Source organism: Schistocerca nitens, chromosome 8, assembly GCF_023898315.1.
Source record: "Schistocerca nitens isolate TAMUIC-IGC-003100 chromosome 8, iqSchNite1.1, whole genome shotgun sequence".
NCBI lineage: Eukaryota > Metazoa > Arthropoda > Insecta > Orthoptera > Acrididae > Schistocerca > Schistocerca nitens.
This window is the reverse complement of record NC_064621.1, coordinates 417,752,225-417,776,286: the sequence shown is the minus strand read 5'-3', so window position 1 is coordinate 417,776,286 and position 24,062 is coordinate 417,752,225. Positions and strand designations below refer to the sequence as shown.

The window sequence follows — 24,062 nt, the reverse complement described above, 5'->3', positions numbered from 1 at the left end:
TAAATTCTTGCGATTGTAGCTTGATAATAAAATCAGTTGGTAGGAGAACCACAGAAATGCTAAGGCGCCTAAACGCATCTCTATTTGCAATGCGAATATTGTCAGACATAAGGAATATAAAAATGTAAAAGCTGTCATACTCTCGTTAATTTCATTCCATAATGTCATACGCCATATGTGATTATTTTTTGGCATAACCCAACAAGTCAGGCTAAAGTTCTCCGGGTACAAAACATGTAGTAAGAATTATTTGTGGTGCGATCTCAAGAACATCCTACAGAGGCCAGTTTGACATCTAGGGATATTAATTACTGCTCACCAACATATTTATTCCTTAATGAAATTTGACATTTAAATATATCTCTTTTACAAACCATCAGCTCAGTTCACGGAATCAATACTATAAATAAGAACAATCTTCACAAAAACTTAATGTCACTTACTTCGGTCCAGAAAGGTGTCCATTATTTAAGAACACACATTATCAATAACTTACCAGCTGCCATAAAAAGTTCAACTACCAATAAAATTCAGTTTAAGAGGAGCCTAAAGGATTTATTGTGGCCAACTCCACTTACTCCACTGATGAATTTCTTAGCAGAAATAACTGGTGTGTGTGTGTGTGTGTGTGTGTGTGTTTTACTAAGTATGTAAAATAATGCGAATATTAGTACAATCTGATCTCCGTACAAATTCAGTGCAGCAATGTGATCATTGTAAGTATGTGTTGTAAAATGATTCTCCAATTCAGTTTTTATACCTCATAAATGAAAATCTGTTTAAATATTTTTTGACTCATTCCACATCCATGACGATCATACCGCTTAGGATCTGTGGAAGGTACATTAGCATCTTCATATTTGTTTTCATTGTCAATATTTATTGTGTATTCTTTTCCTCTGATATGTTCTACATCCTGAAGGATCTTCTCACTATGGATCAACTGGAACAAAACGTACATATAATCAAACCTAATCCTCTGACGACACCAGTCTAGCCATGCACGTCGATGCTTTGGCGGGAGTGCTAGGACGGCTACAGATGTGCGTGCCCTTTTGTCACACTGCTAGTAACTGGTTCGCAATAGTTCGTGTTGACACGCCCTGGCTCGCAAGCCCTTTTATAAGTGCCGTGGTATCTGTACTATCTGCCTCTGTTGCCCTTACAAGATGACAATTAGGGCGGGCGCTGACATCAAACTATTGTAGAATTATGGAACATGTTTCATGCTCAAGAATTATAGCGTTATTGGAAAAGGAAAATCTCGCCTAAAAACCAACAGGGATTCCGCAAACAGAGATCCTGCGAAACTCAGCTCGCTCTGTACCTCCAAGAGACCCACAGGGCCGTAGACAATGGCGCTCAGTTTCATGCCGTCTTCCTTGACTTCAGGAAACCGTTTGACACCGTCCCACACTGCCGTTTAGTGGAAAAAGTACGAGGTTATTGAGTATTGGAGCAGATTTGCGACCGGATTGAAGACTTCCTTGCAGATAGAAGTCAACACCTCGGAACAAAATCGACGGATGTAAAAGTAGTTTCCGATGTACACCAAGGAAGTGTGATTCAAAATGGTTCAAATGGCTCTGAGCACTATCGGACTTAACATCTGTGGTCATCAGTCCCCTAGAACTTAGAACTACTTAAACCTAACTAACCTAAGGACATCACACACATCCATGCCCGAGGCAGGATTCGAACCTGCGACCTTAGCAGTCGCGCGGTTCCGGACGTAAGCGCCTAGCGCCTAGAACCGCTAGACCACCGCGGCCGGCAAGGAAGGTTACTGTATGAGATCTAGTAGAAAGAGTCAGAAGCTCTCCAATGCTGTTCGCAGATGATGCTGTTGTCTATTACAAAGTAGCAAAGTCAGAAGATTAACGATTTTGAGAATGACCTCCCGAGAACTGATGAACGGTGCAGGCTCTGGCAGTTGACCCTGAACGTAAGTAAATGCAACATATTGCGCATACATAGGAAAAGAAATCCACTAGTGTATAGCTACATTATTGATGAAAAATAGCTGCAAGTAATATCTGCCGTAAAATATGATACCTTAAGTGGAATGCCCAAATAACATAAATAGTGAGAAAACAGTTGCCACACTCAGATTTATAGTAAGAATTTTCTAGAAATGTAACTCATTGACGAAGGAAGTGGCTAAAAATACGCTTGTTCGACCGATTCTTGAGTATTGTTCATCTGTCTGGGACCCCAACCAGATAGGACTGATAGAAGAGACAGAGAAGATCCGACGAAGAGCGGCACGTTCCGTCACTGGATCGTTTAGTCGGCACGAGAGCATTACGGAGATTCACAATAAACTTCATTGGCAGACATTATATGAGAAGCGTTGTGCATCAGGGAGGGATTTGATATCCAAATTTCGAGAGAGCACTTTCCGGGGAGAATCGGACAACTTATTACTTCCCCCCAAAAACGTCTCGCGTAATGACCATGAGGAGAAAATCCGAGAAATTGGAGCCAATCGTTCTTCCCATGCGCTATTAGGAAGTCGAACAGGCTTGGAGGGCTCAGAGGTACAAAAAGTATCCCCCGCCACACACCATTAGGTGGTTTACGGAGTACGATGTAGATGTGTTTGTGGACGCCCAGAACCTCGTCCACGAGTGTGAGAATGCTCCGTGACCTCTGATACCAGCGTTGTTTCACAACCGACGCCGCACATCCAACTTGAGTAGCAGTTCTCCGTAAAAAAGCATCCCGCCACTCAGAAAACCATAGTCTGGCTCCTTTCAAACTGTAGGAAACACGAGTGCATATCCATGGCATGGCTGCCTGCTTGCTTCACACGATTTCTACACCTGGCGTTCTGGCTGTCAGCATTCCGTAATAAAGAATAGACACAGATGACGCTTGGTGTCTGTGAGGATGCAGCCGACCGCTGTGCCCGAACCGTCCTAGGCGCTTTAGTCCGAAACCGCGCTGCTGCTACGGTCGTAGGTTCGAATCCTGCCTCGGTCCTGGATGTGTGTGATGTCCTTAGGTTAGTTAGGTTTAAGTAGTTCTAAGTGTAGGGGCCTGATGACCTCAGATGTTAAGTCTCATAGTGCTTAGAGCCATTTGAACCATTTTTTGCTAACGAATGGTGTCACTCTGTGTTCAGCGACGAATCGTTGCTCTGCACTACCGCTGATGAAGAAGAACCAAGAGGGCCGGCCCCTGTGGCCGAGCGGTTCTAGGTGCTTCAGTCCTAAACCGCGTTGCTGCTACGGTCGCAGGTTCGAATCCTGCCTCGGTCATGGATGTGTGTGATGTCCTTAGTTAGGTTTAAGTAGTTCTAAGTCTAGGGGACTGATGACCTCAGATGTTAAGTCTCATAGTGCTTAGAGCCATTTGACCCATTTTTTTCTGTGAGGGTGCTTTTTTTGGTATAGCCATGCTGCCTCTCGACCGTTTCCATCAGCTTGGCAGTACACAAACACTATCTCGGCTTGTTCCCGACGTAAATACCGGATCATTCTGTTGTGTACAGTACGCTGCGTCAATCACATAGGCTGCAAAACACAAGGACCAAACGGCACGTGGTGAGTACCGTTCGTCAGCGCCATCTACCGTGGCAAAGATACATGTCCGTACACATGTCCACAGGACCTTTTTTCCTCCATTTCCAGTCAGGCCAGTCACGAATCCGTCCCTGCAGTTTGTTGGTTTTAACGTTCTCCAAGTATATATATATATATATATATATATATATATATATATATATATATATATATATATATATATATATATATGATGTGCTTTGTAGTGAACTCATTCGTGCTGTAACTGCAGTCGGTGTTAACGGTATTACTATATGATAACAGTGTCCTATTTTTGATTTTATCAGCTTACGTTAATGATTTTATATTTTGCCGAATAGGATGGTGTGATTACTTTTATGAAACTGATGATAGTCAGTCGACCGAAACTGGCTCTGTAAATGAAGAATTTTGTTGGTAGGTCAAGGGGATAAGATGACATTTATGGAAGAAGAGAGGATAAGTTTTAAAGTTTAAGCCAGGCATGGGGAACCTTTGGTACTTGCTTAAGGTCGCGGTTCACCTCTTTACGTAACGCAACAGCAGCGCTCTTAACGCCTGAGTCACAACTGTAGCGGCCGTGACGGTAATGTTTAGGGGTAACGCAACGATGACAATGGCACCTCTTTTCCTGTCACGCCACGCCAATAACATATGTCTCAAGACACGATTTATTGATGGTACATTCTTTTTATGTCTACCCCTCAGCAGATGTTTACATTTATTTACGCGTCATCCTTTACTCACGACATATGAAACCAATCGCGGGCCGGATCTGCAGGGCTTGCCGGTTGCCCACTCGTGGGTTAAGCGGCCGTTCTCCAGAAGTTAGGATCAGACACGTGACAACAGTGACTTTATCACGTATTCCTCTTTTGAAAATAATTTATGTCATATTCCTCTTGTTGAACACTTGAGTCGTTTCCATATAGTGATAGGACGTAAGGGGCTATTATGATAATGTGTAACATCGAGAATAGGACGTCTACGTTGATTGAATTAGGTATAGATTTAAGGAGAATAATTCGTGAAAGACCAAGTACGTAATTCTGTAATATTACACAAGTCAAGCAAAAGTACTGTTGTAGGACGACTCTTGGAATTACAAAATGTGTGTCCCTATTGCAAAAACCCTATCCCTGCTATCGAATAGACGGGCCAAAGTCTTACACTGTAAAGGTGAATGGAACCCTTGGCGAGACAGGTTGAAGAGTAAAATTCGTAACAGTGGACTTAAGCTTGTACGACGTGGACAAATCTCAAAGTGTAAATACACATCTAAAGAAAGTTTATCTGGCAAAATCAGATCGCGCGCATTACCAAAACACATGTATGAAAACCAGAAGTTTTCAGCACTGTCACATCGTGCAGCGAAAGGAATGTACAGAGGATGTGTATCACACCACACTACTGTATCACGCATCGTGGCACACTGAGCAGACAGCCGTGGCATCGAACCCACATTAACCATTGAGGCATGGTTCGAATTCTCGTTAGATTCCATTTTTATTTTGTAGACGTCCATTCCCTAGCTCTCATCATTTACAGGCAGGACATCATTTTGTCATATTACAATAGCCTATCATATGAGAGTGGGATCCATTAAACTGCATTCATGTGTCTACTAACCGCGCAGAGTGCAACCATAACTGGTTTTGTCAGGTTCTTGTTGAGCGCTTCAGTACACAAACGATGAATACGTCGATATGCTTTTGGTGCTGGGTTCATCCGATAACCAAGCTGTTGGTGCTGCCGCTGCTCGCGCTGCACGGTACCCTCAAATGCACCATCCCGATAAGAATGTTTTTTCGTAGCGTGGAGCAACGCCTTCGTACGCAAGTACTGGACAGAGGTCGTTCAAGAACTAAAGGTACTCTACAAACTACGGACGCGATTCTAGAAACCGTTCAGTAGTCCCCTCGGCGAAGTACCCGTGATATTGCAAGGCAGTTCCAGATATCTGGAAGGCTCACCGTTGGAGTGTTGCACGATGAAGAGCTGCCTCCATATCATTATATGTTAACTCAGCGCCAGCGGCCTGAAGACCGCATTCGACGAGTACAGTTTTGTGAATGGCTTTTGAAGCGAGTGGAACACAACGAACATTTTATAAATAATGTGATACGGACTGACGGATCTAGCTTCACTCGTGAAGGTACTTTCAACCTCCATAATTGACATTATTGGTCGAAACGTAAACCACATGTCACCTGTGAAAGTGGATTTCAGGCAAGCTTTGCCAAAAACCTTTGGGTTGAAATCGTGAGAGGAGGGCTTTTGGGTCCTTATCTATTGCTGGACAAGTTGGATGCGCTCTTGTATCGTATGTTTCTTTGCAATACTTTGCCTCACGTATAAGAAAAAGTTCCACTACGTATTCGGCGACAGCTACGGTTCCAGCATGATGGTGCACCGCCACGCGTTGGAATGAATGTGCCCAACACCTTAAGTGAAGCGTTTCCAGGGAAATGCTTTGGTTGTCGAGGTCCACTGTTATGCCTCCACGTTCTCCACTAGATTTTTATTTGTGGGGCCACTTGAAGGAACAAGTTTATATTACTTCACCCATGGATGTACACGACCTAATAGCACGTGTTCATGCCACTTCGGCAGTGTTGGATGCAGGTGTGTTGCGTAATGCCCAGCAAAGTATGATCCAGTGAGTGGCGAAACGTTTGCAAATTCGAGGTGGTAGCTTTGAACATCTTCTCTCAAGTGAACGTTTCTGTTTGAAGATAAGCCTGGATATCAAATGTACTGACTGGAATAAATGTTTGCAAATTCGAGGTGGTAGCTTTGAACATCTTCTCTAAAGTGAACGTTTCTGTTTGAAGACAAGCCTGGATATCAAACGTACTGACTGAAATAAATGTCCGCAAATTCGAGGTGGTAGCTTTGAACATCTTCTCTAATGTGAACGTTTCTGTGTGAAGATAAGCCTCGATATCAAACGTACTTACTGGAATTATTATCCGTAGCATAACGTGCAATATAGTATAGCCTACTTTTTGCGTTTTTTTGTACCACACTGAGTACAGACGATGTTACTGTATTCACTATTGTTTTCTATTGGTTTTATTTATATTATGAACAAAACAAAGTGATCGTATACATCTGTAAGAAGCTCACGTTTTGTCTTAATGTTTAGATAAAGGTAAAAGCAACAGAAAGAAATACAAAAGATACCACATTGTGGAGATGTAAATTGGATAAATTTTGATGCTGTAACTGAAAAAAAAAGTTTGGCAAGAACGCGACTCGAAACACCGGCGAGTCTGCTCATTCATTCCCCACGGCACTGCCTCATCTCACTGAACTAATGGGACAGTACGGGGACAGTTGACGCCACATCTCCTTCGTCACGCTGCACGCAGTGCGTTGCTACATCTTAGTTTTTTAAATCACCCTTCTCTTAAACCTATTGGTGGGACTGGGTTTTGCTAGCTAAACATTTATCTTCAACTGGAATGAGGAACCGCACGCCGGCCGCCAAGTGCGCCACTCTTTTCTTCATCTTTAATACATCGAAGAACCAATGACTGAAATAATAGAAAGGTTCAAGAATGGGGTCAAAATCCAGGTTGAAAGGATATCAACGATAAGATTCGCTCATGACATTGCTATAAGAAATTTCCGAGAATTTACTCTTGTAACATAGCATTGACTGGAAATGAATCATGGATGGTGAGAAAACCCGAAAAGATGAGAATGAAGAGTTTCCGATGTGCTGCTTGAAAATTAGGCGAACTGAAAACGAATGAGGAGGTTCTCCCCAATATAGATGAAGAAAACAACATATGGCACTGACAAGAAGAAGGGACACTGTGACAAAACTTGTGTTAAAACATCACGGAATAACTTTTAAGGTACTGGAGGGAACAGTAGAAGGTAAGAACTGTGAGGGAAGACAGAGGTTGCAATACATCCAACAAATAACTGAGAAAGTACGAAGTGCTGCTCTGAGATGAAGTAGCTGGAACAGAAACTGTGGTGGCTCACATCAAACCAGTCAGTAGACTGATCACTAAAAATACGGAGTAAAATGAGAACAGTAGAAGGATTGATGTTTTTAGAAAACTGTGATTGCAAAACTGAATATATCTTTAGTGGCTGGGCGGGAATCCATGAACAGTTTGGATGGACTAGTGTATCGATAGGGCAGATGTGGATGATCATTTCAAGTTGACTGTGAGGAGGTTTTGATTACGTTCAGAGAAATAGATGAGTTGAAAAACTCTTTTAGGGTGTTACAGTTAGGCAGGGACAGTTTTTTTGGGAGTTGATTGGCGTCCCTATGGGAACACATGCGAGGATTTGTGGAATCTTGGGTGAGATGGTTGTTGTAGCTTTGGCATTTCAGGCAACGGAATGGTTGGGTTTGGGACAGGAAGGTGATAAATGCGGGTACCGTTGATAAGCAAGCAGTCAATAATTGATTGGTATTCTGAGAATGTGGAATTGGATAGGGAAGACTTTGAGGATCTATATGCTACACTAGACATGGCTCTTTTTCTCTTTGGGACTACGCACCAAATTCTCAAACATGTACCGTCTTGATGGAAATGATGTTCACATATGCACTTCTAAATACTGTAAAGAATACTTCACAATTCTATGTAACTGATTTTAGTCTATATTAATTTTTGAAGTTGGTCAAATTTATTACAGTCTCTTCCAAACAGTAAGTGCTTACACTTATCAATTATAGATAGAACACGCACTATATGCTATGTTTGCGTACAGGAAACTGCGACCAGTCAGAGGAACCAATTTTAAGTTCTGGTGTCTTTACTGCCTCTAGTGATAGGTATCTGAATCAAGATTGTCACCCACAGTTACTTGGAAACCATTTGGCCCTTGATCTAACACATAACTTTTCACCATTGTCAGGTTCCTGCTACTACACTGAAAGTTTCACGCTGTCTTGATGTAACACAGTATATTCTAAACTGACCACGCCGTATTTTCTTAAACTGCGTTGTTGCCTGAGCTATTGTGATGAAAACACATTTAATTTGTCCGCAGCTCGTGGTCGTGCGGTAGCGTTCTCGCTTCCCACGCCCGGGTTCCCTGGTTCGATTCCCGGCGGGGTCAGGGATTTTCTCTGCCTCGTGATGACTGGGTGTTGTGTGCTGTCCTTAGGTTAGTAGGTTTAAGTAGTTCTAAGTTCTAGGGGACTGATGACCATAGATGTTAAGTCCCATAGTGCTCAGAGCCATTTGAACCACATTTAATTTTTAGTGCTTAACCTTCCATTATCTTGGAATCTTACGTTGTCTGGAGGTAAGCAGTGAAGGAAATGTCAAAAGGAAGTTATTGTATCGAGACGTATTGTACAGAAGTTGCCAGACGAATAATATATTTCAAATTTCTGACCATTTTATTTAATCTGGCTTGCGAGTAAATATCAGTAGTATCTGGGAATGAATGTTGCGCTTTTCAAGGATAACTACGCACTGGATTGATCTGAAGTTATTGTGGAGAACTGATATCTGAGTATATGAGTGCTTTTTGATGAATATAGGTGTGAACACTATCTCTAGCAATGTTACATATTTGTATAAATCCTAAGCAGCGAATCGCTGAGATTTTAAAACTAAAACACTCTTTTCAAAGTTTGTGAGATTGGAACTAATCTGATTAGATGGACTACCCACTGTACCTCAAGAATGAAACTTAAAATCCCTTCCCATGAGCCTGGCTGTAAACTCATAGACACTTCATTCATATTAATTAAACGAACTATGTTAGAGAATGAAATCCAACAAAGGTACTAATTTTCTTTAATGACTGGGAGAACGGGATAACATATGCTACACTTGTTGCGATATGAATGTACAGCTGCTCATTTGGAACATTTTCTGTGCATTATTTTTGTTGTCTACGTCAGTCGTCACTTACAGTAATTCATTGAGTGATTAACGCAGTTTGGAACCACAAATTAAACATGTATCATTTTGGATTAGATCAAATACACTCTAAGACTAAGAATTATCCTACTGGGACGGAAACCGTTAGATGTGATGTACATGTACAGATAAACAAATGACTACAATTTCAGAAAACTTGGATGAGTTATTGAAAAGAAAGAGCTCCATAAATTGAGCAAGTCAGTTACGCATTGGTCCACCTCTTGCCCCTATGCAACCAGTTATTTGGCTTGACATTTAGTGATAGAGTTGCTGCATGTCCTCCTGAAGTACATTGTGCCAAATTTTGCCCAATTGGCGCATTAGATCATCAAAATCGCATGTTAGTTGGAGGACCCAGCCCATCATACTCAAAAGGTTCTCAGTTGGGGAGAGATGGGATCGTGCTGGTCAAAGTAGTGTTTGGGAAGCTTGAAGTCAAACAGTAGAAACTCTCACAGTGACTCTCACAGTTTGTGGGCGGACATTATCGAGCTGAAATGTGAGCCCAGGATGACATGTCATGGAGGGCAACAAAAATGGGCGTAGAATATCGTCGACATATCGCTTTGCTGTAAAGGTGCCGCAGATGACAATCAAAGAGGTCTTCGGACTGGAATCTCATTGACTGGATCAGAACTGTCTTTAGTGAGGAGTGCAGCTTCAAAATGAACCTCGCTGGCCAGCGACGACGTGTCTAGAGATGCCCCGGTGGGCGGTGAGATACTCACCTGACTGATGCCCGGCATACGTCCCGATATTCTGACGTGCCACTTCATTTCATTGCAGGACCCCTTTGGTTGTGATCCGCGGCACCCTTGCAACACAGTGGCATGTCGCCAATATTCTACGCCCTGTCTTCGTGGCAAACTATCGTGGGTACACATTTCAACCCTCCCACTCACGGCGAGAGTTCTACCGCTTGTCTTTGTGCTTGCCAAACCCTAACTTGGCGAGAAAAGTCCGCGGATCTCTCCACAATGGAGAAAGTTTGGATTATTATGATGAGGGCCCTCCAACCAGCTCTGGTTTTCGACGATGTAATGCGCCAATTGGACAGAATTTGGCATGATATCGTCAGGAGGCATCCAAAAACTCTATCATTCAATGCCAAGCCGAATAACTGCTTGCATAAGGACCAGAGGTGGACCAAAGCGTTATTGACTTGCTCAATTTGTGAACCACTTTCTCTTAAATTAACCACGTATTTTTTCTGAAATTGTAATCGTTTGTTTGTCTGTACTCGTACATAACATCTACCGATTTCCATCCCATTCGGATAGTTCCTTCGTGGTTCGTCTTTTTTTTTATCTTAGAGTGTACGTTAGTTCATACGGAATTCTTTCGGGATTCATTATAACTGATGTGATAACAGTGAGAGAAAGTGTTACAGTATCTATGCATAAGTCACATGTTTTATTACGTTCTCTCATGGAAGTTGGCCTTCTTTGAAGAATATTTCCACTGCGTTTAGAAAGTCGAAATGGACGTTACCTGAGAAAATAGGTCCTCCTAGTCTTTGTCGCTCGTTTTCGGGGAACCATTTCCCAATAAGAACGTGCATTGATGGTATAATAACACCCTGAAAAGAATGGTAACGTGCTCAGTATTTTAGAAATGACTGCAGAACAGAAGTGTTACGTCGCACCTCAAAAGTACTTACTGAAAATGTTCCAACGAGTATCCGTGTTATCATGAAAACCACCGGGCTCGCACTGGCGCAGACAGGACCCAAGACCGTGAAAACACCGGCAGCGAGCAGTCCTATGGTGAAAACCCAGCGGGCACTATACCGGGCAGCAACGTAACCAGCCACTATGTTCACTCCTGCGTACCCGTAGTAGTAGGAGGACAGTATGTAACCTTGCATCACCTCATCCCACTCAAATTCTCCTCCCTGAAACACACAAAACGTGACACACAATACATCAACAGCTGGAGTGAAAAGATGCCAGGTCATTTCTAATATATTTTTTGTAGTAACCTATAACGTCAGAACCGAAAGTTGATTCTGGTAATTGAAACCTGAACATTTACCACCAGCGATGTATTTAGTATCTTTGTGGCAGCGCGATAATGAGTTAATATGATATAGACATGCAAATGAAACAAAAACAGAAGAAAATTTATGGTTTAGGACTGTAAGTTAACGTTCTGAAGACAGTGACGAAGAGTTTTCGAAGACGTCCCGTTACCTCACATTGGATAAGAACAAACATTAAATGTGCCGTGACACTGTGAAAGATCCCTCTCGAGATTCACCTCATGTGATGTAAGGAAATGATGGAAAACCTAAATCAAAATGTTCACCCGAGTATGAAAACCACACTACTCCCAATTATGATGATGATGGTATTCGGGGCGCTGCACCAAAACAAAACTATTTAGAGATTAACGTAGTTAATAATGTTTAAAAAATCGTAAAAGTACATAAAAAATATCTTGTTAGTGTTTACACATCATGGTGATCCCTCTCGCTCTCTAAAACTTGTCATAAAATAAGGAGAAGAGTCGGTAGGGAAGAAACTATAACACTACAGCTGACAAATATGGCTGAATAAAACTATGTATTTAATTGCAGAACAAATGTGAGCTCTAAAATCTGAGAAAGAATATGAATATGCCCCTACGATTTACATGCGAAATGAGGCAAGAGTCTGGACTTTTATAATGGCAGAGCAACGAGATGAAAACTAAAATATGACTCTGGTTAATGATCTGGTTAGTTCTGAGTGGATAACTTGGAAAGGAATACGCAAACGTTGGAAGCAAGGAAGGAAGGGTTTAAATAGTTTAGAACAAAGTGTGTAAAGAACCGGTGGGGTGATTGTTTAGTACGGTTGAAATGTATTTCGCAAGATATTTTATGGGGAGTTAACGAAATTGTTTGGTATGGATATTAGCAGACAGCTTGGGAATTATGAAAGGTCTGTTTCTACATCAGTACTTCACAGGCCATCTTATGGCGTGTAGCGGCTGGTAAGTTGTGCAGCACTGTCACTTCTGTCCTCTCCTGTTCCAATCGCGAATGGCCAATGGAAAGAATGACTGTTGATGATTCTGCGTGTGAGTCCCAATCTCTCTAATTTTACCTCCGAGATCTTCCTGAAAGATATACGTGGAAGGCTAAAATATGTTCGTTGAATCGCTTGAGAACACACGTTCTCGGTATTTTAACAGTAAATCACCCTGTATGAACAGCGCCTCTCTTGATGGTTCTGCTGCTGGAATTCCATGAGCTTCCATGCTTTCATGCTTACTAATTGAACCTGTTACGAAATGCACTGCTCTTCTTTGGAAATTCTCTGTTTCCTCTGTCAACCTTATCTGGTTCAGAGCCCAGACTAATGACGAATATTCAAGTATTGATTGAACGGGGGTTTTTTACGCTACCTCCTTCGTGGGTGCACTACACTTCTAGGGGATGAATGAATCTGCGCCGGCCGGAGTGGCCGTGCGGTTCTGGGCGCTATAGTCTGGAGCCGAGCGACCGCTACGGTCGCAGGTTCGAATCCTGCCTCGGGCATGGATGTGTGTGATGTCCTTAGGTTAGTTATGTTTAATTAGTTCTAAGTTCTAGGCGACTGATGACCTCAGAAGTTAAGTTGCATAGTGCTCAGAGCCATTTGAACCAGCCAATGAATGTGCCTTACCTGGGATTAATTTCACGCAGTCCCTCCGTACGTATACTCCCGGATTTTTATGGGATGTGGCTTTTCCATGTGATCGTTCTGTAATCGCACTATCATGCAGTAATGATTATTCATCCGCAATGCATTAAATTTGTTCATGTTGAGGGTAAACTAACAATCACTGCACCAGGCATCGATCCTCTTCAGATTTTCAGACATTCCACTACAATTTTCTATCGTTGCGACTGCTCTGTATATAATAGCAACATCCGCGAAAAGCTTCATAGAATTTCTTAAGTTATTGAGAAAGTCATTTGTCGGTGTTATATGGTCGTGCAGAGCTCCTTTGGGCACGCCCGAAGCTAGTTTTACGCCAGAAGGTATTTCTCTATTAAGAATAAAATGCTGCGTTCAATTCTGCTAGGAGCTATTCACTCCATTCACAAAGGTGGTCTGATATTCTATACGGTCGTACGTTTTTCATTAGATGTCAGCACGGAAATGTGTTGAATGCCTTCGGAAAGTCAAGGAACAGCACATCAACTTGGGCGTCGGTGTCAACTGCCTTCTGAGTCTCGTGGACGACCGTTGCTTGTGAAATCCATTTGATTTCTACAGCGGAGAGGACAAAGCGAGCTCGAAAATACAACATAGAGACGTCAGTGATATAGGCCTATAGGTTTGTACGTTTGTTCTACTTCCCTTCTTGAAAACGAAAATCTCCTCCGAATTATGCAACCACTGGAAACGCGTCGCTTCTCCCGTGATATACAGTATACTTCTGACAGAAGCGGAACAAGTTGTTTCACTTAGTCTGCCTACAGTCGTGCAGGTACCCAATCAGGTCCAGCCGCCTCTCGTCTGTTGAGCGATTTCAGTAGATTTTCAGTACCGCTGTCATTTACTTTGATATCTGTCATTCTGACGTTTGTCTGACAATGTAAGATCTTCCTCAGTGAAATACTTTTGATCCTCCTTTTCTATGCAAAAATGGTCACCTAGTGTGTGGACAAATTTGATCCGTTTACTGATTTAACGTAAGACCAAATCCTCTGAGAATTCTCTGTTGGTTCGGTAGAGACAAGTTTTAGTTTCGGACTAGTAGAAAGCTTCACACTGGGCCCTCCTTACGATAACTTTTGGCTTCTCTCAGTTTTTGTCTATGTGATTTTGGCTTCATTGAAATTAGCAGCGAAACTCTCTATGGTTTCGCAGCAGCTTTCTAACGTGGTTGTCGAACTGTGGTGTATATTTCCCGTCTGTCACAAATTTTTTGTACGTACCTGTCAAAGGTATAGTATATTGTACAATAATCTTGAACTTTGCCCATTTACGTTCAACATTTTTAGTCTCAGAGGTGAATATTTCATGTTGACACTCAGGTAATATGAGATCTGTCTCTTGTCACACTTGTTAAGCACAAATACGAGGGTCGTTCAATAAGTAATCTCCATATTTTTTTACAAAGCCACTAACATATGTAGACAAACCTCCTTGTTGGTGCTACACATTTGATGTTTGTTCTGTGCGCCGGTGAAGATTCGAACCGTTCTGGCATATGACAGAGCCGTAGTACGGCGTCAAAATAGCGTCTACCTAGGACTCACGTTACAAGCAGCGAGCTGTTATTGAATTCTTGTGTGCAAAAAAAGAAACCGTGGTGAACGTGGATAAGCGTTTGTGTGCATTGTATGCCGATGCTGCAATTGATAGGAGTACAGTTGGGGGATGGGTGAAGAAAGTTACAGCCTCAGGAAATGCAGAAACAGAGCTCCGCGAACAGCCACGTTCGGGACGTCCTGTCACAGCCACTGCTCCAGACATGCTGAATCGTGCGGATGCAATTATTAGTGACGACCGGCGCATCACAACTCAACGATTGGCTCTACAGTTGTCGATCAGCATTTGAAGTGCGTCTACAAAGATCGAGACTCTCGGACATTCAAAGAGGCGCTCACAATGAGTTCCACGAATGCTCATAGCGGACTACGACATTCAAAGAAAGGCAACTTCATTTGAATTGTTGGGGCGTTTTGAGACCGACAGCGAGGCGTTTCTGTCACGGATCTCTACGGGGAACACACTTTGAACATGACGAGAGTGTCAGTCATGCAGAGAAAACATGGCTTCGCCTACAGGACAACAGCTTTTACCCACAGGGAAGACATGTTCTTCCACAACGTTGGCGTACGGCCATAGGACGTGATGGAGACTGCGTAGAAAAATAGGATATGGACAACACTTGTTGATTTATATTGTCACAAAATTCTGACTCTTTTTTAATAAATATGTTCTGCGAAAAAAATGTGAGGCATTACTCATTGAACGACCCTCGCATCTTTCTACCTTTCTTTGTATTTGTACAGTCATATCCAATCAGGCAACATCTGCCTTATGCTCACAGATATTCTGTTCTACGTTAATTGAACCATAAAATTCGGGGTTCAGGACATCTGATATGTTACCTTCGCGATTCGGTTGCCGGATTAACTGCTCAACGTAATTTTCGAATGAGGCTTTTTCAACAGTATCACGCTATTCTTTGCCAGTACTATCCGCCATAATGTTCGCTCTTATTTCTCCGTGTTTTTCCTCAAATATTCCGCCACTACTGCCCATGAGGTAACGAGACTATGAATTATGTTTGACTCCGCTCCCCGCTTGAACAGTATTTCCCATTCGGGATTTATACTAACCTAACTAAATATTAGCGTGTTATTTACAGCTGTAAACACGCTTGAACTACCACCATTGCTGAGTAGCTCCTAGCAGAACTGAACACAACATGTCATTCTTAACAGAGGAATACCTTCAGGCGTAAAACTAGCTTCAGGCGAACCCGAGGGACCTTTTTAGGACCATATAACACATTGAGATGACCTACTGAATAACGTAAGAATTTCTGTGAAGCTTTTCGTGGATGTTGCTATTATATACAGATAAGTCGCAACGCTAGAAAATTATAGTGGAATGTCTGAAGAGCTGAGGAGGGCCGATCTTGGTGCAGTGATTGTCGTTTGATCCTCAACATAAAAACGTTTATTGCATTGCATACTGAGTGAGACTAATTCCGGCATCTTTATGGACATTCCTGCCGTTAACCATCACTATATAAAGATGTTTTTTCTCCGATCTGCTGTGACGAATGCTGGTCCCATTAGTTAATGGGACTGAAATTCTTCCCTCTCTGAAATCGAAAAGTATCTTATCGGACGTGAGAGGGTATTTGTCATACTAAAAACCCATTTGAGCTCACCGCGTGCGTTACCCTAGCAGCCGCTTCCTGCTTGTAATGTACGCCTAACCTATTCTGACAATTCTTCGTGGCAAGATCGAGAAATCCGCATCAAAGATAGTCCCAGAAACGTGTTAACATCTGATTCAAGCATTACATCCGGGCGCAGACCAGAAGACCACGAGCAATTTCGAGAATGATGCTTCAGAAGGGTAGCTATGCTTCTACACTCCTGGAAATTGAAATAAGAACACCGTGAATTCATTGTCCCAGGAAGGGGAAACTTTATTGACACATTCCTGGGGTCAGATACATCACATGATCACACTGACAGAACCACAGGCACATAGACACAGGCAACAGAGCATGCACAATGTCGGCACTAGTACAGTGTATATCCACCTTTCGCAGCAATGCAGGCTGCTATTCTCCCATGGAGACGATCGTAGAGATGCTGGATGTAGTCCTGTGGAACGGCTTGCCATGCCATTTCCACCTGGCGCCTCAGTTGGACCAGCGTTCGTGCTGGACGTGCAGACCGCGTGAGACGACGCTTCATCCAGTCCCAAACATGCTCAATGGGGGACAGATCCGGAGATCTTGCTGGCCAAGGTAGTTGACTTACACCTTCTAGAGCACGTTGGGTGGCACGGGATACATGCGGACGTGCATTGTCCTGTTGGAACAGCAAGTTCCCTTGCCGGTCTAGGAATGGTAGAACGATGGGTTCGATGACGGTTTGGATGTACCGTGCACTATTCAGTGTCCCCTCGACGATCACCAGTGGTGTACGGCCAGTGTAGGAGATCGCTCCCCACACCATGATGCCGGGTGTTGGCCCTGTGTGCCTCGGTCGTATGCAGTCCTGATTGTGGCGCTCACCTGCACGGCGCCAAACACGCATACGACCATCATTGGCACCAAGACAGAAGCGACTCTCATCGCTGAAGACGACACGTCTCCATTCGTCCCTCCATTCGCGCCTGTCGCGACACCACTGGAGGCGGGCTGCACGATGTTGGGGCGTGAGCGGAAGACGGCCTAACGGTGTGCGGGACCGTAGCCCAGCTTCATGGAGACGGTTGCGAATGGCCCTCGCCGATACCCCAGGAGCAACAGTGTCACTAATTTGCTGGGAAGTGGCGGTGCGGTCCCCTACGGTACTGCGTAGGATCCTACGGTCTTGGCGTGCATCCGTGCGTCGCTGCGGTCCGGTCCCAGGTCGACGGGCACGTGCACCTTCCGCCGACCACTGGCGACAACATCGATGTACTGTGGAGACCTCACGCCCCACGTGTTGAGCAATTTGGCGGTACGTCCACCCGGCCTCCCGCATGCCCACTATACGCCCTCGCTCAAAGTCCGTCAACTGCACATACGGTTCACGTCCACGCTGTCGCGGCATGCTACCAGTGTTAAAGACTGCGATGGAGCTCCGTATGCCACGGCAAACTGGCTGACACTGACGGCGGCGGTGCACAAATGCTGCGCAGCTAGCGCCATTCGACGGCCAACACCGCGGTTCCTGGTGTGTCCGCTGTGCCGTGCGTGTGATCATTGCTTGTACAGCCCTCTCGCAGTGTCCGGAGCAAGTATGGTGGGTCTGACACACCGGTGTCAATGTGTTCTTTTTTCCATTTCCAGGAGTGTATAATGCATGCGAGGCGAGTTGTTACCACCAAAGCAACCAGCCACTGAACCCGTTCGGTAGGCGCCATTCTTGCCGACGTGTGCCACGATGTGCATCTGGGTGCACCGAGTGAGCTCAGTGGCTGGCGGCAGAGCTTCCTCCACATTTCCGATGAGACGTCCACCGCCATGCAAACAGGATGGGCAATGGCCTTCTTTCTCGACAAGGCAGCTTTTTTCCTAGGGGCTTCATCACCAGCACCCAGTGGCCAGCAAACCCACCATCCATACGTGTCCAAATATTTCAGAGGGATAGCACCCAGTCCCAGGAGACGAGACGTCCTGTACTGGCTGAGACGTGCTTCCGCCACTGTTCATCATTCACCGTGAGGTAAGCGTCGATCTGGCCAGGAGGAGTGGATCGGAAGGCGCTGGGACGTCAGGGTCTCCTGTAGCTATCAGAAACGGAGCGAGAACGAATAAAAAAAAAAAAAAAAAAAAAAAAAAAGGTTCAAATCGCTCTGAGCACTATGGGACTCAACTGCTGTGGTCATCAGTCCCCTAGAACTTAGAACTACTTAAACCTAACTAACCTAAGGACATCACACACACCCATGCCCGAGGCAGGAATCGAACCTGCGACCGCAGCAGCAGCGCGGCTCCGGACTGGAGCGCCTAGAACCGCACCGCCACCGCGGCCGGCGAGAAAGAATCAATTATTGTCGGTTGCATACTTCAAGAATCAAGGCGCCGCTGTTACATCAGTGCTAATGGGCTTCCTTCGTTCCCGCTGTAATTCCGCGGATATGACAAGTCGGAAGTGTGGCGCTGTGAGAGTAAGGCTAGTCGTGACTTCGTGTTAGTACGGAAGATGAGTAACTGGTCTTGCTGTTCTAAAGCAGCAATGACAATGTGAAATGACCGATTGTCTGACTCAGATGGTCGTTAACGAAGCAGTGTTTTGTGAGACTGTGGACGGTGTAAGACGGAAGTTTATTGATGCAGCAAAATACAGAACTGCAAATCTGTTCCTTTAGGTGGAGGTAGGTTACCGGGAATAAATTTCATGCTACAGTCCATGATTCCGACGAAAAACATATAAATTTCGTCAGTGCGAACAAAACTGTTGTGTTCTGGTTTGTTTCACCTCCACCGTGAGAAAATATGTGTGCTGCGTCGAACGAAAACCCGGCACACATTAACGTTGCTGTCATGTCACTGCCACCAGAAAACGTGTTATTTCTTTATTCATTTGGTAATTGCAACTTGCGCTTATAGGCTAACAACGACTTGTATGATTTATCATTTATTTCTGTAATTTATTTGAATAATTAACCACCATTTAGACTGCATTTCATCCTCATGTCATGTTTTCTGGTACTGTCATTACAGACTCGGCAACGCTTTGAAAACATGTAAATGTTAGGCATTCTCTGAATAGGTACAAGATATTAAAAAAAAAAATTTAGAGCCGTCTTCGAGAAATTGTATCTTTATAAATGTATGTATAAACAGAACAATATTCACTGCTAAACGATCAGTAGTATATAATAGTTTTGAAGACGGCTGTTACTGAGCAACCGTATACTAGTTTCAACATAGGATTATACAGCCAATCGGTTGCAAATAACTGTTAGGTACAGCGACCTAGATTTCGACACCTACTAAGGCTGTCTTCATCAAAATGAAATTTTGATAAATCCTATAAAATAATACACAGGGAATTAAGTATGACAGAAACACATTAACCTAGATGACAATTTTCATTACCTACAAAGGTTACTTACTTAGAATTACATTGCTAAAAAGCAATGGTCAGAATTTAAAGCAGATATTCTCATGTCAAAAGTGAAATAAAACAATCCAGCCTTTGGCAAGTGTACCCATCTAGGAACAACATCGGGCTGATCGGTCCACTGGCTTACATTGCTGCCACGATAACAATACAAGCTGGTCAGCCCATTTGAAACATTATAACAGAAATAATTGGGAAAACGACAGTTAATTTAAAAAAATATAAAGAAGGAGGCTTAATGTCTTTTTGAAAATACACAGTAGTCAAGTAGATCAAATATAACTAAGAGCTTTACACAAATCACTATCATGTAAAGGCAGAATGATATAGAAGAATTTTAGAAACAGCTGTACAATCCAGAAAATATTTGCATGATGGTAACTTTTGTAGCACATATCTATGAGATTCGAAGAAAATGATATTTCGGAACCAGAAATAGGGAAACATAGTAAAAATAAAGGAATCAAAATTGCACGAGCAGTGGACTAAAACCACTGAAAAAATTTTTGTTACTTAGTTGTAACTGTACACTTACGATAACGCCATCGTTCTTAGAAATATGCTTGAAAATCTCCAGCTCTTCCAGTACATCAAGCCTATGACCTTTCCTTTCTCTACGTAAAATGGAAATTTCTTCAGCGCATTTCGGTTTGTGTCCGGAAATTAGCAGATGATCAGCAAAAGCAGAATTGTGTACATTAGTGCCTCTTTTTCCTAACAGAAGTTCCTTGCACCTGACACTAAAAACCATCTAGTTTGTCCTATATAATAAACGGTACAGGTATGACAAGTGATTTGATGCACTCCTGAAAGTGTATAGGAACAATTGTGGACTTGAGGTAGTGGATGAGATTTTTTGCAAGTTGTTATTCGTGAAAAAGGTAACTTTGAATGTATATTTTTTAAATCAGAAGATGACAAATTTTATACGAAATAGAGCCCAAAACAGGAATCGAGAAAAAATTTTATACTTGTTACTGTCAGGAGCAGCACTGCTGTGTAAAGTGGTTACTTTAGCGTCAGTTTTAGCTTTGAAGAGCTTTTCAGCTAACGAGGGAACATAGTCGTTATTAACTCCAATAATTTTTATTATATTCAGGCGACAAAGGTACAGAAAGTGCATGATGAATGGCTGAATGGAAAAATGATTTCTTATGGGAATGAGGATGCACTGACGTAGCGGGCACAATTTGATCTGTATTAGTGACTTTTCAAAAAATACCGAAAGAAAGTGTCGTTGTCAATAACAATACTGAGATCCAAGTAATTAAGCTGCCGGCCTTTTATTTTATAGCCGGCCGAAGTAACAGCCGGCACGGTAGCTCAGCGTGTTCGGTCAGAGGGTTAGCAGCCCTCTGTAATAAAAAAACTGAGCTAATCGATCAACAACGAACTTAAACGGATGTCTTACGATGTCCGCCCCGAGCAGATGCAACGAACAAAAGTGTACAAAATGAGAATTTAAAAAAAAAAAAAAAAAAAAAAGTGGCCGTGCGGTTAAAGGCGCTGCAGTCTGGAACCGCAAGACCGCTACGGTCGCAGGTTCGAATCCTGCCTCGGGCATGGATGTTTGTGACGTCCTTAGGTTAGTTAGGTTTAACTAGTTGTAAGTTCTAGGGGACTAATGACCTCAGCAGTTGAGTCGCATAGTGCTCAGAGCCATTTTTTTTTTAATTTTATAATTCACAAGTAAAGCTGATTTTTTTCATGAAGACTATTAAAAGTTTCAAACAAATGCTGAATTCTTTCCCGGGAAGTAGTGTATATGAACAGAATGTCTCTACGTACCGAGCATAAGGCAAAATACCAAGATCAGCAGCTGAAAAATTATTGAAGTATTTATCTTCCGGCAACTTAATGAAAACATCTCTTCCTTTATATATTTTTTTTAAATTAACTGTCGTTTTTTGAATCATTTCTATTACAATGTCTCAAACGGGCACATGTCACTGACCGCGCCAGATAGGCCGAGCAAATTGCGTTGTTTTCGTGGCAGTGGCCTATCAGTCTGATGATGTTCCTAGTGGGACACACGTGGCAAAGGCTGGAACGTTTTATTTCACATTTGACTTGAGCATAGCTGCCCTAAATTCTGACTACCGCTTTTTAGCAATGTAATTTTAAGTAAGTAAACGTTGTACGTCGTAAAAATCGTCGTCTTGGTTAACGTGTTTTTTGTCATAGTTAATTTTCTCTGTATTATTTTGCCGGCCTCGGTGGCCAAGCGGTTCTAGGCGCTACAGTCTGGAACCGCGCGACCGCTACAGTCACAGGTTCTAATCCTGCCTCGGGCATGGATGTGTGTGATGTCCTTAGGTTAGTTAGGTTTAAGTAGTTCTAAGTTCTAGGGGACTGATGACCTCAGCAGTTAAGTCCTATAGTGCTCAGAGCCATTTGAACCATTTGTATTATTTTATTGGATTTATCAAAATTTGATTCTAATGAAGACATCCTTAATAGGTGTCTAAACCCTGGCCTCCGTACCTAAAAGTTATTTGCAACCGGGTGGCTGCATAATCGAATCTTGAAAGTGGTACATAACTTGCTTCTGTCATTACGGCGGGTCAGACATTTTGTGACATTTCAACTTGCAGTTGAGACTGACTATAAAGCTGAAATCTTGATCGTGTGAAGCAAATGGATAGTAATTTACAGCTTAATGGAGCAAATTTCTTTCAGAACAGTTGCTTATGTAGCGGGAATGCCGCGAGTCCGCGGCTATACTTCCCAACTCGTGTAATCGCTCTCCTTCCAGAGCGAATTGAGTCCACTTGTACCCGACAACAGACTCAGGCGACGGGCGGGCTGCGGCAGTTTCTACGGGGTACACGGAGACGGCGAGTTCGGTGATGACGTCACAGGACTCGCTGGTGATTTTAAAGCGAGTATACGCAGCTCTTCTCTGATTTCTTGTCTCCAGATGACGGTATAGGCACGAGAGGTGCCAAAGCGTTTGTTCCAGATGGCTCAACTTCACTGCAGCCCCGGGCTCAGCCTGTAGTCTATCTACTGTGGCCAACACATCTTCTGTTTGCGAACAGTGACAAGTTCCCCCAGCAACCGTACACAGGAAGCGTAGTCCCTATCCGTCTTTAGTCTATATTCGTGAATACAGCAAGGAATATAACACTAACCTTAGCAGATACGAGATGCAGTAAGTAGTGCTGGTACAGTTTTTCTAGCTGTCACTACCCTACAAAGTCAGCTCACGTAACACTACCGCTCGAAAAAATTCGTAAGAACTTAGAATCAGTTAATCGACACCAGTCAACATAGTTCAACACACGCATACAATTCACCTCCTCACACAAGCATTTGAGAACAAAGGATAAACTAAAACATGTACATAAACAGAAACTGCTGCAGCGTGCGCATTCAACTAAGCAGCTGCGGCTCCGATGTTCAGTTTTTACCTTCTCGCTCAATGGAACGCTTCGGATCCTTCTGCAAACACATTTAAAAAAATAGACATTTACTCCCATGTGACGAGTATTCCTCTGTGTCAGTGATGCACACCCGTATAAGGCCCTTAACGAGATCGAATTGTTTGCACGTTTTCTTTACCTCCAGAATTTACTTAAATGTTCACAGTTATACCATCCTTTCTAACTATGTTAAATACAACTGTAGTATCATAGATGCTAAACATCTTGACACCCTAGGTCAAAGATGTGTAACGGACCGGGACTCGAACTTGCGATATTTTCCTTTTTCGGGCAAGCGTTCTAGCAACGAGCCGCCCTCATTGATTTACTTCCGGCTGTACACAATCTACTACCTTCCAAACTCAATAGAAGCTCTCCTGCAGCCTTGAGGAAGTAGTACTCCTGGATGGAAGGATAGTGTGGATATCTTCTGCAGAATTCTTTCGTCCAGGAGTACCAGTCCCGCAAGTTCGCAGGAGAACTCCTGCTAAGATTGGAAGGTAGGAGATGGTGTACAGGGGGCAGGTCTGAGTCGTGCCTGGATAGTTCTGTCGGTAGAGCAGCTGCCCACGAAAGACAAAGGTCCCAAGATTGGATCCCGGGCCAGCATACAGTTCCGATCTTCCAGGAAGTTTCAAATCAGCACGATTCTACTACAGAGTGAAAATTTTTTCTGAAAATGTTAACCACCGTTTAAGTACTAATAATTAAAGTTCTTGTTACTATTTTTTGGATTTTACCCTTGTTTTCTTTTTCTCTTAGTTCGCTGTATACATAACCTACTCTCTAAGTTAATTAACTTCCCCCATGAACCATGCACCTTGCCGTTGGTGGGGAGGCTTGCGTGCCTCAGCGATACAGATGGCCGTACCGTAGGTGCAACCACAACGGA

The 24,062-nt window shown here is 43.2% G+C and overlaps 1 protein-coding gene across 2 annotated transcripts in view; it reads right to left on the bottom strand.

Moving 5' to 3' along the window:
• Window positions 1-24,062, bottom strand: part of LOC126198574 (sialin-like) — a 131,700-nt gene that overhangs the window by 63,136 nt on the left and 44,502 nt on the right. For both annotated transcript variants that reach the window (XM_049935009.1, XM_049935008.1), the window contains exons 3-4: window positions 11,118-11,351; window positions 10,949-11,036 (exon numbers count right to left, since the gene is read on the bottom strand). In XM_049935009.1, the coding sequence (XP_049790966.1) occupies window positions 10,949-11,036; window positions 11,118-11,351 (322 nt within the window). The remainder of the gene's footprint in view (window positions 1-10,948; window positions 11,037-11,117; window positions 11,352-24,062) is intronic.